The 17,379-nt window shown below is 37.0% G+C and overlaps 1 protein-coding gene across 1 annotated transcript in view; it reads left to right on the forward strand.

Annotated features, from left to right (window-relative positions):
- Window positions 1–17,379, forward strand: part of ecrg4b (ECRG4 augurin precursor b) — a 41,987-nt gene that overhangs the window by 16,577 nt on the left and 8,031 nt on the right. Inside the window, exon 3 of the mRNA XM_056459697.1 lies at window positions 11,389–11,555. Within this exon, the coding sequence (XP_056315672.1) occupies window positions 11,389–11,555 (167 nt within the window). The remainder of the gene's footprint in view (window positions 1–11,388; window positions 11,556–17,379) is intronic.

The following is a 17,379-nucleotide window of genomic DNA, read 5'->3' on the forward strand; positions in this document are numbered from 1 at the left end:
CCATGACTGGTTCTTTACCGCTGTTGTTTTCACATCTAGAAAAAATAAGCAACCTGATTACATAAACTACATTGTTAACATTTTTGTGATGTTCACTGATACTAGTACTAATTTACCTAATAAACTCAGTTACCACATAGGAATTATAAACTGAACAACACCTGTTTTGTAAACAATTGTCAGGGCTCTATTTTGACTATCCATGCGCAAAGTCCAAAGCGCAAGGGCGCAAACGCATTAAGGGCGTGTTAGAATCCACTTTTGCTATTTTAAGGACGGAAAAATCCGCTCTGCGCCGTGGCGCATGGTCTAACAAGGTTGAGCTAATTCTCTTTATGAGTTATAGGTGTGTTTTGAGAATAAACCAATCAGAGTCTCATCTCCCATACCCTTTAAGAGCCAGTTGCGCCACGCCATAGCGCATTTGCTATTTACATGGCGGACTTTGTAAGTGGAAAAACTGAACACCTCACTAGAGAGAAAACAGTTAAACAGAGCATCTACAGTGCAAGAATGAGAGATGAGCTTTCACTCTCGTGGATAGGGAAACGTGTTGTACAGTACACACAGATATCCATTAGCCTATACATAATTAATTTAGTTTGTTAAGCGCAAAGAATGGTTTCAAAACTATTTCTAAATTCAGTTCTAATTTCCAGCAAACGAATAAATGACTGAGTCATTTGACTGAGTTCAAAAACTGAGTTATATCCAAATACAAATGCTATGCCCCTTATGGTCTAAAACCTGACAGGTGGACAAATCTAAGCTTGTTTTTAATAAAACAAATATAATTATGCATATAATAAATAATAATGCTAACAATAATAACATTACACAAAAGCAAATTGTTATGAATAAACTGAAAAAGCCCCCCGAGATGAAGAAGGCATGAAAGTATGCTTTTTAAATTTATGTAGGGTAGAAAATAATAATTTTTGTAATATTTTAATATTTTAATTCTTTTACATTTGTAAAGATATTTGCGTATTGCTGTACATCCTGTGTGCATTAAGCAATGTGTAAGCGAGGCGCACAACTAACTCGCTCTGCGCTGGACAATAGACCAGCTTTGATCTGGTCTACTGAACCGTCTATTTAAGTTCCTCAAAATAGCAAAGTGCCAGCAATGCGCCTCAACACACCTCCTTTTTTGCTCCAATGGGCGCACATATGAGCGTAAATGCATTTGCTATTTAAACAGCGTGGTGCAAAACATCAAAACGACTCTTGTGCCGAGCTGAAACTAGCAAACAACAGTTGCGCATTGTGCCGAGTGTATAGGGCCCTCAGTGTTTATTTTTCACAATAGCTTGGCAAACAACAGAAAATATGTTGGTACCATTGTTTTTGTTTATATCCATCAAAATGGTCTATTGTAGGCTATTTACATTTATTTTATATAACATTACATTATATTAAATAGGCCTACACTGTAAAAAATGGTCGTGAGTTAAACGGTAAAAAACTGTAAAAAGGCTACAGTAAAAATCCGTAACCTGGTTAACAGTATGTTTCCTTAATATACGGCAAATAACTGTAAATTGACTTTCCTAGAATTCCCTGCATGGCACATCAAATTTTATGCTTTTGTTGACATTACTATTGATCTTTGTATTTGTTTCCCCATCAGTTGCGTGTTTATGTCATGACTTTAATTTTATGCGTGTTTACATGCTGGTGTTTAGTAGTTTCGATACACTTTTCTGCTTGTGGAAAAGTTTTTTTGTGATGAGCATTGGTTCATTATGTAACTTTCTCATCTACAACTGCATATGGCCATCAACGTGCAATGATCTGTGTAACAAAAGAAGTATAGATATTATTAATTCAAAATATAGACATATTACAGCTATAAATAAATTAAATACGGTAGTTTACTGTAAAAATAGGAAATTGCTTTTACGGTTTGTACTGTATTTTTAACGGTGAAAAACTGGCAACCACAGCTGCCTTTTTACCGTAAATTTTACGGATTTATTTTTTACAGTGTTTGTTTATCATTATACGCTATATACGTTATAAGATGATAGTAATCGAGTAATAACTCATCAAAACAGAAAGCAAATCAGCATTTTATAATTATTTGTTTATCTGGTTAATGACCTGGAATTTATAAACTCTCTTTATCTTGCACCTTATGACCCGTCATGCCAATAGTTTAGTCAATTACAATAAATCTTTAATTATAGCCTGATGCCTTCCATCTTTTCCTCCGTCAAATTTTCACACTTGTCTAGAATTTTCCCATCAGCTTCTGACCTCCAAAGCTGACAGAGAGTGATGGCTGATATGTTCCAAGGAAAGATAACATAGATGACAATAAACACAAGACATTTCTGATATTTATAGCAGAGAGGTGTGGAAGCTTTGGGCTGTAGATGTGTGTCTTCATTAGAGTCAGATAATTGGGCAGGACTGCTGTCGCTTTAGGCTCCTATCATCCTCTGTGTTGAAAATATGTTTGATCAGAGGCCAGCTCTTTTAAACTCTCATACTACATTTACAGTAATTTATACACACTATAGGACACGTTTCTCAATGCTTCTATATACACATGCTGTGTTTCAAATTAGCTCAAAGTGAATTGAAGATTAATTTGAAGAGGGCTTCAAAATAATCGATTCTTTAACCCCTTCAGACCCTGCGTCCATTACAATGGACATCACATGACATCCCATGTTTTTTTCACTTCCGGAGCATTTCACCAAATTTTAAGCCTACAGTCCATGAAAGTGGACATTTTTCATCCAATCAAATGGCAGTAAGGCTCTGCATGATGTAATTTGAAAAAAATCCACTGAACTAAAAAGCAGCATGGCAGCACTTCATTCCAAACACAGAAGTAAGCCACATTTACATGGTTTTATTCAGATGTATTGATATGTTTGCAGATATTTCATAGATTGTATGTAAAAAAGAGGGATTTAACTTACTAATTAAAGTTACAAATCGATTGTAGAATTGCAAGCTTTAGATCAGGATTTTTTCAAATATGTTTGTCCATTACGATGGACAGTGGGTTCAAAGGTCTGTTATTAAAATTAAATCTCCAGCAATGCTGATCGAGCTTTTTTATATTCAAAATGTATATCAATGCACTAATTTTTTGTTGAAACTATTTCATATGCAGAGTACACAGTTCTTGAAGTCCTTGAATGTATAGCAGATGGAAATGTCTCAGATGTGGACAATATGTTGAGTGATGAGGAAGATGGAGATACAGTTGATAGATCTCCAACAGTTGGTACGTGTAGGATTAGGGATAGTTAGTTAATTAATTAGTTAAGGCTTTTATTACAATGAAATGCTCCTCAATTAATTGAATTCTGCTATACCATTTATCTGCATATATGGTTTTATAATATTGTATCAATATGAATTAGAATATAAAACATTTATGTTGTTTTGTAAGGGGCAGTTTCTGCTAACAATTTCAGGGCAAGACAGAGATGAGCCACTGTTACCAGAGGTAGGGGGAGAAATTGAGGTTGAGGCAGAGGAAAGTCAGGATCAAGAAGACAGAGAAGATCATGATGCAGATGTAGAACCATTACTTTGTAATGTCACAAAGAAAAGTGATATTCATTGGCGTCAGACCCCCTTTACCCCAGTACAGACTACATGGGAAAGTCCTTCCACTGACCCTCCTGAGCCACTAACACCATATGGCTACTTCAAGCAGTATGTTCCAAGTGAGATGTTTGAACTGATGAGCACAATGACCAATATATATGCGGAACAAAAGGCAGTCAAGGGTTACAAACATGCTTCAGCTTCTGAGATTGAAGTCCTTGTTGGCCTACATATGGCGATGGGCGTGCTTGGTATTCCCAGAGTGAGAATGTACTGGTCCTCCAGAATCAGTATTGGAATTTTCAAGGATGCCATGTCTCGAGATCGTTTTTTTCAGCTCCGCTCCAACCTGCATGTTGTGAACAACTATGAGAGGCCTCCGGAAGACACTGATGTGTTCTTTAAGGTCAGGCCACTCTATGAGTCCATAATGAAACGCTGTCTGCAGCTACAACTGGAGGAAGAGCTTTGTGTTGATGAGCAGATTGTGCCTTTCAGGGGAAAACTCTCTGTGCTCCAGTATGTCAAAGGGAAACCTACACCATGGGGAGTGAAGTTGTATTTCCTTTGTGGCAAAAGTGGGCTTGCTTATGATTTCCTCATCTACCAAGGTGCCACAACAGAGCTTTCTGAGCAAAGCAAAAAGGTTTTAGGCCATGGCGCTTCTGTTGTCACGCACTTGTGCCAGAGAATCAAGGCTCCCAACCATAAGATCTATTTTGACAATTACTTCACCACTTACAATGTTCTTGAAGTTCTTGCAGAAAAGAAAATCCATGCTGCTGGAACAGCAAGGATTTGTCGTTTTGCAAATCCTCCACTAAAGACAGACAAGGAAATGTCAAAGAAAGAGCGGGGAAACCATGATCAAGTTCGAAGTAGAGATGGAAAGATTGTTCTGGTGAAGTGGTTTGATAATCGCTCTGTTGTGCTGGCTTCCAACTTTGTTGGTGTTGGAGAAGAAGATGAAGTTCAGAGGTGGGATCAAAAAGAGAAGCAGTATCTGAAGGTCAAGCATCCAGAGGTTGTGAAGAAATACAACAAGGCCATGGGAGGGGTGGACAAGCTTGATCAACTAATCAGCCTTTACAGGATTGATATCAGATCTCGCAAATGGCCACTGCGCATGATTTTTCATGCCTTTGATTTTGCTGTGGTGAACAGTTGGCTTGAGTATCGCAGAGACCATGAAAGCAAGGGAACTCAGCCACAGAAAATCATGGATCTTCTTGATTTCAAAATGAATGTGGCTGAAGTGCTTGTGTGTGCTGGGAAGCCGCATGTTTCAAGAAAACGAGGAAGACCAAGCAATTCTGACACCACCAGTACCGACCCTACTCCCCATAATGCAACTAGAGAAAAAAGAGGTGCAATGGAACGTGGGCCAGTTCCTGAAGTCCAAAAAGATATGGTGGACCACATGCCAAATTATGATGGGAAAAAAGAAGCAACAAGATGCAAACTGCCAGGTTGTTCTGGAAAAACACATGTCTTCTGTGATAAGTGCAAGGTGCACTATTGCTTTGTGTCACAGAGAAATTGTTTCAAAGAGGCACACCGAAAATGACTCTAACATGACCACTTGATTTAATCGCAGATGTTCAGTTCGTAAACAAATGTGCAATTTAGGAAGTAAAAACCCTAAAATTGAAGTTGAAATGTTATACTGTTTAGTTTGTGACATAAAAAGAGAAAATGGGTGCATGTCTAACATGACTGAATTGATTGATTCTAAAGATGTTTAGTTTGTTATAAACAATGTGCAATCTAAAAATAAAAACCAAGAAATTAAAGTGAAAATGTTACATTGTTGATGTTTGTGACCTTGAAAATAAACTTCAAGTGTATACTAACTTTTTTGTGTGGTTTTTTTTTATTTTATGATGGTATAATGTTAGGGAAGTACAACTGTTTGGACCTGATGTCCACTACAATGGACAAAAAAAAAAATACCCCTAAAGAGTGATGAATTAAAAAAATAATAATTTGATCTCATTAATGGGAGCCTCAAGAACTTTGAAAATATACTTTTATATTTTTCTGAAATTTGGAACATAATTCAGGTCTGAAGGGGTTAAAAAGGAACAAACAAATCATCCAGTGATTTTTCGAACGGACAATTGACCAACTACGGCTATTGCTATTAAAAATAAAAACCTATTTATGTTTAAGCAGAGTAACAAGATTGAAGTTTAAGACATTAGATTAATAAATATGCACAGGCACCTTACTTTATACAAAATTAAACTTTCTTGATTAATCTAACAGAAACAAACACCTAACACCAACACACATTCATACATACATGTAGAGAAAAGGAAGAAAAATAAAAGTTTAAGAGAATGTAATGATGTAAAAACCTCGGATTTTGTAAGACCAAACCAAGCAAACCAAAAATATTCAATTTACCCCTTTTATGGTTTCTTCATGATTACATTTAATTTACACCATTTCTGTGGTGATCTGGAGGTGTTACTTGCGCTCCTTGTGTGATAACTTCTGTTGAGCGGGGTTCCCGTGTGGTAAACTGGTGGTCGGCTCTTTGTCCTGTGAGGCTTGGTGTGGGGTGGAGTTTGTCGTTTCAAGTTTTTGGGCCGGCAAAAGGACTAGTCGTGTTGACTTCTGGTTTCGCGGCACACTAAACTTAACTAGACTCTCAACGGAAAAGAAAGAAAGAAGGAAAACAGAAATGGGAATGTCTTAGCTATTCTATTCACTGGACCCGAAGAGAAGCAGTCAAACATATCACCAGTAAACATTCATTTATTCATTCATTCATTTTCTTTTCGGCTTAGTCCTTTTCGGGGTCGCCACAGCGGAATGAACCGCCAACTTATCAAGCACATGTTTTACGCAGCGGATGCCCTTCCAGCCGCTACCCATCTCTAGGAAACATCCACACACACTCACGCACATTCATACACTACGGACAATGTAGCCATCCCAATTCACCTGTACCGCATGTCTTTGGACTGTGGGGGAAACCGGAGTACCCGGAGTAAACCCACGCGAATGCAGGGAGAACATGGAAACTCCACACAGAAACGCCAACTGACCCAGCCGAGGCTTAAACCAGCGACCTTCTTGCTGTGAGGCGACAGCACTACCTACTGCGCCACTGCGTCGCCACCAGTAAACAAACCAAGCATTTTTTAAATAAAGGTTTTTATTATTAGAAGACAATAAATCCAAAATGTCATTCTGTGGTTCTGAAGCAGGACAATGATCCAAAGCACATTAGCAAGTACACTTTGGAATGACTGGAGAAAAAGAACATAAAGACTTTGGAGTGGCCAAGTCAAAGTCCTGATCTGAATCCAACTGAGATGGCATGACCTTAAATAAGCAGTTCATGTTTGAAAATGTTTTTGCAAACATTTGATATATATGTTGCTTATACGATAAACATTATACAGTGCTCAACATAAATGAGTCCACCCTTTTTTGAAAATTAACATTTTTCTCCTCTTCAAACTGACCATTGGCAATTTTTGGTACATTTAAACAAAACAATTTTTTTTAACGGTTATATTTATTAAAAGAAGAGTTCAATCATCTAACATCTTTAGGGATAGAAAATTATTGCATTTAAATTCAATCGATTGCAAGAAAAAGGCAAACTACAAATTTTTAACTACATTTTTATATTTTTTATGGTTTTCTTGATTTTTTTCTTGTTTATTAACATTTTATTAAACATTTAAATTATCTTAATTCAGGTATACTAATTTGTCGGCTGTGATCTTCTTTTTTTTGTTAGATTAGTTTCAGTTTTGGCTTTGGTACTGACTAATGTATATGCACAAATATATTACTGAAAAGTATTCTATAGAAAATTGCGTAATAAAGAGATATGTGAGGGCTGTAAGCTACTCATTTCTGCTTAGCACTGTATGTGAAGTTTAAGCATAACTTGTATGCCATATTTGTCATTTGGATATATTGCCATACAGCAAAGGTCTCAAACTCAATCCCTGAAGGGCCACAGATCTGCACAGTTTAGCTCCAACCACCTCCAACTTACACCTGCTTATAATAGTCTTTAGTCTTGGACACCTTGATTAGTTGGATCAGCTGTGTTTGACTAGGGTTGAAGCAAAACTGTGCAGAGCTGTGGCCCTCCAGGAATCCAGTTTGGGACCTATGCCATACAGTACTGTATCAGATTTCTATATGGAAGCAGACTGTACAAGATAAACTGTGGGTCACCTAAAGTTTATTTGGTCTAAAATGTATTTTATGAGTACATCCTTTAAATCAGGGGACACCAAACTTGTTCCTGGAGAGCCGGTGTCATGCAGAGTTTAGCTCCAACTCTAGTCAAACCCACCTGAACAAGCTAATGAAGCTCTTAGGGTTGCGTATTTTACAACATAGGCTCATTCTGAAAACGTAGTCCTCTATACATTTCTGGAGACCGCAAATTATATAGCCAGAGGTATGTATGGCTGTATTTAATTTTTGACCGTAACCAGTTTTTCCCGTTAGCTCGCCATGCACGTTGGCGGACTTGAGATACAGAGAGGAGTTGACCACGATGACGGGGTTCGAGTCTGATGAAGAACGGTTCCAGAAAGCAGATAAAACAGAATCCAAAAAATAAAATAAACAAGTGAATAACAGCGGGGGGGGGGGGGGGTTGTGATACCTTTTCAAAAGGTACAAATTTGTACCTAAAAGGTCCATGTTAATACATCAAGGGTATTTTGAAAAGGTACCCAGCTCACATACCTTTATTTTTTTAAATTCTTATTTTCTCCATGCTGTTTTGCAGTTTTCTTGTAATGGCCATAAAACAGATATAACTATATATAGTTGTAACATTACAAGGTTCTTTCTAGATAAAGGAGTCAGGGTCAGGGTTCAAGAGAGCTGTGACTTTTATAAAAGTCTTTTCAGCAAGCGTTGTATTCTCCTCACAGTCTTAAGATTCTCAACAAAACATAAAGCCCTTTTCTCTCTCAGTGTAGCAGGACAGCCACAGTCTTCCTCTCCCTCTCTTCCTCTCTCTCTTTCTCTCTTCCCCTTTCTCTCTCCCTCTCTCTCCAACCTGCAAGTTTTTCAGTCTCTTCATGTGAATCACAGTAAGTAGACACGGGTGAATGTAATTTGAACTTGACCTACTTACTGACCACTTGTCTCCTGGCGCTCTGTCCCGCTGCAGACTTCACTAGACCACACCCCCTCACAACAACAGTCTTTAAGAAATGCCATTAAAAAATAGAACTTGATGATCACAGTTTCAGAGGTGTAGTCATTGTGGCAAAAGCAAGGAGGACAGATCGCCAAGTGTTATTATACCGTATTGTTTTTTTTTTTTTTGTCTCCAAGTTATACCCTGGTTTATTTTTGATCATATACAATTTTTTGTGTAATATGCTTTTCATAATCTCATTTATACTATCATAGAAAATGTGATAAAATTGTACCTTTAGGAGTACAGCATGTCAGTGTTCTTAAATGAATATCTTTGTACATTATTTACCACAGAAAGGTTCATTGTAGTACCTTAATGTAAATAATGCAACAGAGGCTCATTCTGAAAATGTAGCCCTTAATACATTCCTGGAGATCACAAATTATGTAGCCAGCAGTATGTATAGCTGGATTTTGTCTTTAAAATGAACACTATGAGCCGTTCCATTTCTTGCTAACCAGCTGACCGCCTACCTCCATGTGGACAGCTTTTCCACTGTTACCAATTTGTCCGGTAGCTTGACACGTACATCGGCGAACTTGAGACACAAAGCAGAGTTGACAGTGACAACGGAGTCTGGTGAAGAACACTTCCAGATAGTGAGTAAGACAAAAACAAATGTTATAAAATAAAGTAAACAAGTAAATAACAGGGTGAGAATGTGGTAAAATCTGAGAACGTAGTAAAAATAAGGCTGTCGTAATGAATTTTCTTTTTCTGGATTGCTTTGAAAACACTGCAGTTGGGTTTATAGAAGTGGTTGGGCAGGTCAATAGGTGCTTTATAAAACACTATTGGTTGGGTTTAGGGAAGGGGTAGGGTGGGGGAATCCGTCGATTGGTAAGTCAGTCAGTCAGTCAACAGCAGCCTTTGACGAGAACAGCAGGCACAAATGGCACTCGCGAGAGAAATTTGAGATCTCAAAAAGTATACACAGCAGCCTCTGGTAGATTCGTGGAAGCAAAAACTGCAAAGAAATGTAGCTCATGAGACGTATTTGGTGCTCTCCAGAAATGTATATGGGGTACGTAATCATAATGAGCCTGAGTTGAAATAATGGTACTAATACATTTTTAATGTAAAAGTCCTTTTAGGACCATCTGCATCGCAAGGATAAACAATAAGCCTCCTCCATTCAGCCTTTTTACTTTCTCTTTACGTTTACCTTTACTTATTCCTTTACTTTCGTGGATAAGGAAAGGGTGCAAATGGACTCCGCTAAAGACATCCATTAGCCTATATATTTAATTTTGTTTGTTAAGCACAAAGATTTGTTTCAAAACTATTTCTAAATTCAGTTCTAATTCCAGGGAAATAAATAAATAAACAATAATAATGAAGTGTGGTCAAAAAAACTGAGTTATATACAAACACTACAGTATATTCAAACACTATTCTTATGCCCCATATAATGATACAAACGTCTCCAAAACCTGACAAATGGGCAAATCTCAACCTGTTTTTATTAAAACAAATATAAATAATACTTATAATAAATAATACTTATAATAATAATAATAAAATTATACTAAAGCAAATTGTTAAGAATAAACTGAAAAAAGTCCCCTTACATAAAGAAGGCATGGAGGTAATGGTTTTATATTATAATTTAATAATAATTAATTATTAAATATATATATTTTTTTACATTTAAAACCTTTTTTTCATATGTAAAAATATTTGTGTGTAGTGTTTTTGGACTTGCATAGGCGCATCTCTGCACTGGACTTTAGACAAGCTTTCAGTTGGTCAACAGCGCAGTCTATTTCAGATTCCTTAAAATAGCAACGCACCAACAATGCGCCTTAGCACTCCTTTTTAGACACCCATGAGTCCACAAAGTGGCACTAGGGTTTGCACTAGTCTGAAAATAGCAACAAATCTCACCAAATGTCTTGCGCCTTACTGCGCCGGGTTTATAATAGGGCCCTCTGTGTTTATAGTGCATCAAAGTGTCTGAGATTTCTTAAATCTTATAGATACCAAAGTGTCTGCTAAATGAACAAATATATGTAGTCTTTGATTTTCACTACCTACAATATCTTCGCAAAAGTGTACACTGTTAAAAAAATATGTTAATTAGTTTGTAATTTATTATTGTAATTTAGAATGTTTGGTTTGCATTTACAGATTTGAATTGACTTGCGGGACCTTGAGCTCTGCTCTGAAAACTTTTCAAGTTGAATTATATTTTTTAATTGTTTATACATTTTCAAGGGTGGGCGTGTGAATTAAAGCACAAAAAATAATTATGAGATTAAGATACTATAATGCAATTTTGTATATACATAATAAAAAACATGAATCATGAGGTATGTTTAACTTTTAATCAAGTAAAAAAACATATTTGTTGGGCACACATCCTAACTTATGAAAATAAGTTGATTAAAATACTGATTAAAAGTGCATTGTTAGATTGTCTGCATTCCGAATGAAAGTGTAATTAACCCGCTGTGCCAAGCTGAAAGTTTCTATAGAGAAAAATGTAAAAACTTTTAATAAAACTAACCTAAATATTGAGAAATGTATCCTAGCAACTGTAAAAAACTGTTCCTGTTAAAAGTACTCTTGAGCCTTCAACCGTGCCTTGAATGTTACCCATTCTGTTTCTGCAGCAAAAGAGATAGAAAGCAGGCCTAAAGCATACATTTCAGTTCAGCAATCCAAGGCTAAAGAGTTCCTGTCAGCTCTTCACAGGACTAAAAGAAATGTGTGGGACCGAAGCCGACCCGACGTCCAGCAGTGGATCCAGCAATTCATGTACATGGGCTACGATGAGGCAGTGAGTAAAACAATAATCTGACTTAAATTTCTATCTGACCCCTAAATGTCTTGCAATTATCAGCAAAGTCAATTAAAGCTGAGCATTGGTGCAGGTAAAATGAAGACAGGGTGATGTTTTGGCTCAGTTAAAGCTTTGAAAACTGTACTGTGTGATTAGTGCAGACTATTGATGCATGCAATAACACTTGCTCTACAGACACCAGTCTGCTGGACACAGCTGCTCATCTATTTATGACTTCCCTCTGTGAAAAGGCCTGTTCACACTGTGATGAATGTTTGGTGTGAAAATTTGATGTGAACATCTTTTTTTATCATGTGAATGAATGAATGCTATTATGTTCAGACAGACAGAGCTGTGTCCCTTTTTGAAGGGTCCTCCAGGATAGCATTTGGTTAGTAGCATAGTAGTGTCCTGTTTATATAGAACAGCAGTTACATTTACATTTATTAGCACTCACTTGGAGGATGTTGGTCTGGATATTTAAGCAAAACATGGTAAAGGATCAGGGAGATTCTGTATCCAAATCAGCACACAGTATGGAAACTGTTGTATTTATCACATGGTCTCTTCCTGTGGTTAGATAATTGTCTTTTACTCAGAGATCTATCTTTAGGAAATTTATATCTTGCATTGAGTATATAATTGCCATGAGACATGTTTACTTTACTAATAAGCAGATCCAGAAAGTATCTATGGATTTTTTTTGGTTTGTTGCAACCTAGGCTCATTCAGAAAACGTACCACTATATACATTTCTGGAGAGCGCCAAATACATCCCAGGAGGTACTTATTTTTGCAGTTTTTGTTTTTATAAATCCCTCAGAGGTCACTGTGAATGCTTTTTGAGACCTCAAATTTCTCTAGCGAGTGCCATTCATGCCTGCCGTTCTCGCGTAAATCCGCCTGCTGTCAACTAACTGACTGATTGACCGATCGATCAACTGACCCACCCTCCTCCTTCTCTAAAACCAACCAATAGTGTTTTCAAAAGCACCAATTGACCAGTGCCCACCCACTTGCCCAAACCCAACTGACAGTTTTAAAAAGCCACATTCCCACCCTGTTATTTACTTGTTTATTTTATTTTTTGTCTTACCTCCTTTATGGAACTGTTCTTTGCCAGACTCAAACCCTGTTGTCATGGTTAACTCCTCTCTGCATCTCAAGTCCGCCAACGTACATGGCGAGCTAACTGGACAAACTGGTAAGAGCGGGAAAGCTGTCCATATTGAGGTGATCAGTCATCTGGTAAGCGCAAAAAGGAACAGTGTCATACCAGCATACATACTTCTGGCTACATAATTTGCGATCTCCAGAAAAGTATGGGCTACGTTTTCAGAATGAGCCTGTGTTGGTTATTTCTGCACAGAATTTTGAATGAATGAATCTATTTTTATTGTTTTTTGAGGGAATAGCTAAAAGAAATAACTTCTTAAATTTTGTTTTAGGGTTTACAGTGCAATTCCATTTAGAACTATTAGTTTGTAAATCAAGCTATGGTAGGCCTCTCATAAAATCATATATTCACTAAAAGATAGAAAAATAATACTTACAAATTGTATTGTACACATAATTTAAATATGTAAATGTGCATATTATGCAATAAAATAACTGAAATAAATATAAAAAAGCTGAATATACAGCAGGAAAAATAAGTATTGACCACATCACGTTTTTTTCCTGGGAATAATTTTTCTAAAGGAGCTGTTGACATGGAATTGACCAAGATTTTGGTAAAAAAAAAACCCAAACAACACAAACATAAAAATAAAACAAAACAAAAAATCTGAAAAATTAGTTACGTGTAATAACAATGGAATGACAAAAGGAGAAAATTTTGAACTACTGAAATGTTTTTAATACTGCATCAGGGTTTCTGCAGGTTTCTTCAAGTCGAATTTAGGACTTTTAAGGCCCTTTTAAGACCTCTATGAATGAAATTTTAGACTTATGCAGAGCTAAACACTAAGGATTTTTTTAATGGCCCAGTTACTTCTGTAAGTAGTTTTCCTATTAATGGAAGATCATGTAAAGGGGTGAAGAATTTGCTGAACAGCTGTCGTGAATAGTATCTCTTTGCTATCAAAATTCACATGCATTGCTCAGGTAATCTTCACAGAACAGTGTAAAAATCTAAAGGGTTCTGTGGGTCTCGTCTATCAAATCTGATTTTTAATTTGTATTTTATATTGGATTCAATTCAGATGGTTTGCTGGTCCATTTTACAGCTTGATTTTCTTTCTCTGAAAGCATTTATGAGTTCCATTGGCTGTGTTTTGGATCATTGTCTCGCTGAAATGTTCACTTTGGTTTCATCTTCATCATCCTGCTAATGTAAGTGTTGGACTGAAGCAGCTAATATTAATTTACACTGACGAAGGGTTGTTGAGTAACTACTGAGAGATTTCAGCTGCTGTCTCTGCTTTCACTTCTACACCTCCCTTTCATCATGTGTTCAAAAATTTTTCCCTCTGTCATTTCATTTTATTACACATAACTTAATTTGTAAACTAATTAGATTTTTTTTCTTATCAAAAATCTATTTCTTTGGAATTTTTGTATTTGTTGTCAACATCCGGTGATGTTGGTCAATGGCAACTTTAGAGATATGTTTTCTAAGAAAAAACGTAACATGTTCAATACTTATTTTTCCCGCTGTGGCTATATACTGTAAGCCTAAACTTAACATAAACATAAACTTATCCCTTAATTCTGATTGGAATGTTGTTCAAGGATCAACATAGTTGCTGTTCCTGGATCAACATAGATGTTGATCCAGGAACATGTTGTAATCTTCTGGGTGTTTCTGTCAGCGCAGCCTACTAGTAAGCTGTCTTCTGTAGCCAAGTTTTAAAGACACAGTAAAACTAACACTTAGTACAATGTGAGAACTTAGACCATAAAGGCTAAAATGAAATTTTACTTAGGGCTCAATTCCCTAAATAACATGAGTCTTACCTCTGTTTATTGTAATATTACTCTGGTTAAGCCTACATGGACGACCATGGGATGACCACACAAAAATTGCTATTGCAATTGGCTTGTCTAAAGTAAGGGTCACAACTAGAGGTACCTGTAGTGTTTACTTTAATTTAAGACCATACAGATCTATGGAGCAAAATAAATAATGTAGAGAAGAGAAAGCATGCAGGTCTTTTTCCTCTGTAGTCACAAAGATCGTTGAGTACAGATTGTGATTATAGTTGCACATAATGGCTGATGTGTCAGCCCCGTGTAATGCAGAAAACTGTACCATTGAGCATATTAAGATCTGAATGATGAAACTTTCCACACACTAGTAATTCAGTAAAATTCATTCTTTATTTAATGCAGTGTGATTACTGCTGGATTATGTCTCTTAGAAATATATATATATTTGTGTGTGTGTGTGTGTGTGTGTGTGTGTGTGTGTGTGTGTGTGTGTGTGTGTGTGTGTGTGCGTGTGTGTGAGAATGTATAACTACATAGGTATTACAAAAAAGTGGTGAATTATGAGGACATTGTTGATGTCATTATTTAGGGCAATAAAAATATAGTTTGAACAGTAAAAAAACAATGGGAACCTTTGTAATGTCAGCACAATTAACAAAAACTAACGTGTTTGTGTGTGTGTGTGTTTGGCACAACTTGTGACTGAATAATGCGCAGGTCTATTCAGCTCCACTCAGCTGGTTTCTGTCAGCTTTGTGTTTAAAGAATTAATAGACTATTATGGCTGAGAACAAAGTTTTATCTCTTTTTTTATGTTTTGTGTAAAGTAGCCTTGTAATAAGCTGGATGATGTACATCCAAGATGGTTGCTGCTGAGTAGCCTGTCGGGCTTTTTTTCTGTGGTAACAACTTCCTGGAAATACTTTATCCCTGACATAAAATATATTAATTTGACTAGAAACACCAGAGACTAGTAATGAAAGGCATAGTGATGGAGATTTGCCATTTATAGCTAGGAACAATTTTTCTAGTGGAAATGTCATTTAACAGTTTAACTTAAAACAAGTATAAATACTTTGCTTTTAATATATATGGTGCCCACTAATATCAGCAGCCTCAGTAAATATGAACAAAAGGTATGAAAAATGGTCTTCTTTTGTTTAATCTTTTGATATATTGCTAAATATATATGAGAAATATCGCTGCAATATGGCTTAAAATCACCACTGCTTTAAATCATATGTAGGCATGAGGTCATGGACAAAGTGCTGTAGGTAATCACTACCTGTGGCTCAAATGTACAGCTAATTATCCAAAAGATCAAAGGCAAATATAGTTAATATGTCTTGCTGACATCCATGACTCACGAGCAACCATGCAATAAGCTAGCTACAATACATTTAAGGCAATATTTAATGAGCATATCTTAATGGAGAAATGACAGCTAAATTCAGTGTCCCTCTCTTTTGAGCAGTCATTTAATCTGAGTATACTTGAAACTAGCAGCATAAAAACACTCACATTGTGTCTTAACCTGTTCCTTTGATCAAATTTGTGAATTTTTGTGAACTGATTATTTTATAGACATCTGCTGAAAAATGTAATAAATTGGTAAGTTAGTGTTGTGTTAAAGGGATAGTTCTTCCAAAATATAAATTGTCCCCCTTTTCCAAAATTGTTTTAGTTTTTGGCTACCAGTTTTTAAAGTTGGCTACCAGTAGCCATTGACTTCCATAGTAATTATTGTTATTCTTCATATGGAAGTCAGTGGTTATTGGTATCCAACATATTGCACAATATTTTTTTGTGTTCAACAGAAATATAAACTCATAAATGTTTGGAACCACTTAAGTATATGGTGAGTACATTTTCATTTTTGGAAGAACTACCTATTTAATTTATTATTTTTTTTCTTTAGAAAACTTGTAGTTTAATTTTCATATAGAGTTTAATATAGAGTCAAGTCCAAAAATATTCATACCCTAGGCTCTCAAGCAAATAAGTATTTTCTGCAATCAAATATTTACATTACATAAACCCCAAAACTCAACTAATGCCAATGAGGAAGCGACACCTCTAGTAGAGTGCACTCTCAAGTTAGGGCAGCGCGGCTCGCCCTGGCATTGATAAGCGAGATACGACACTTCCCTTCTGCCGACCACCGTAACAGATAAAGAGCTGTTCACATGATCTTACATTTTGCGTTCGTTCCACGTAAAGGCGCAATGCGCGAACGGGACAATGCAGTGAGTGGGCTGGGCCTGCCTCCTCCGCAGGCAGCGCTTGAAGGTTCACCACCTGATCTCTAAATGGGGTGGTAGGAACCTTGGGCACATAGCCAGGTCGGGGTCTCTGGATAACGTGTGAGTAACCCGGCCCGAAATCAAGGCACTGACCGAAAATGCCTCCAGATCCCCAACTCTCTTATATGACACCAATGCAATCAGAAGAGCTGTCTTTAATGACAGAATTTTAAGTGATACAGAATTGAGTGGCTTGAATGGATCTCTCTGCAGACCCGCCAGGACTATAGAGAGATCCCAAGAGGGCATGAGAGGGGGGAGGGATGAATTTAATCGCAGTGCGCCTCTGAGGAATCGGATGATTAGATCATGCTTCCTGAGTGTGTTGCCATCCACCACGTCATGATGAGTGGAGATCGCAGCCACTTAAAGCTTCAGTGTGGAGGGTGACAGCCTACGCTCCAGCTTATCCTGAAGGAAGGATAACACAATACTAATCTGGCAAGTTCGGGGGTCTTCTCAGCGAGAAGCGCACCACTCAGAAAATAGACTCCACTTCAGGGCATAGGCATGCCTCGTAGAGGGTGCTCTAGCCTGAGTGATGGTGTTAAGTACCACCGGCGGTAAGTCACCTAAGTCCTCCGCAC

This window comes from Danio aesculapii, chromosome 6 (genome assembly GCF_903798145.1).
Source record: "Danio aesculapii chromosome 6, fDanAes4.1, whole genome shotgun sequence".
NCBI lineage: Eukaryota > Metazoa > Chordata > Actinopteri > Cypriniformes > Danionidae > Danio > Danio aesculapii.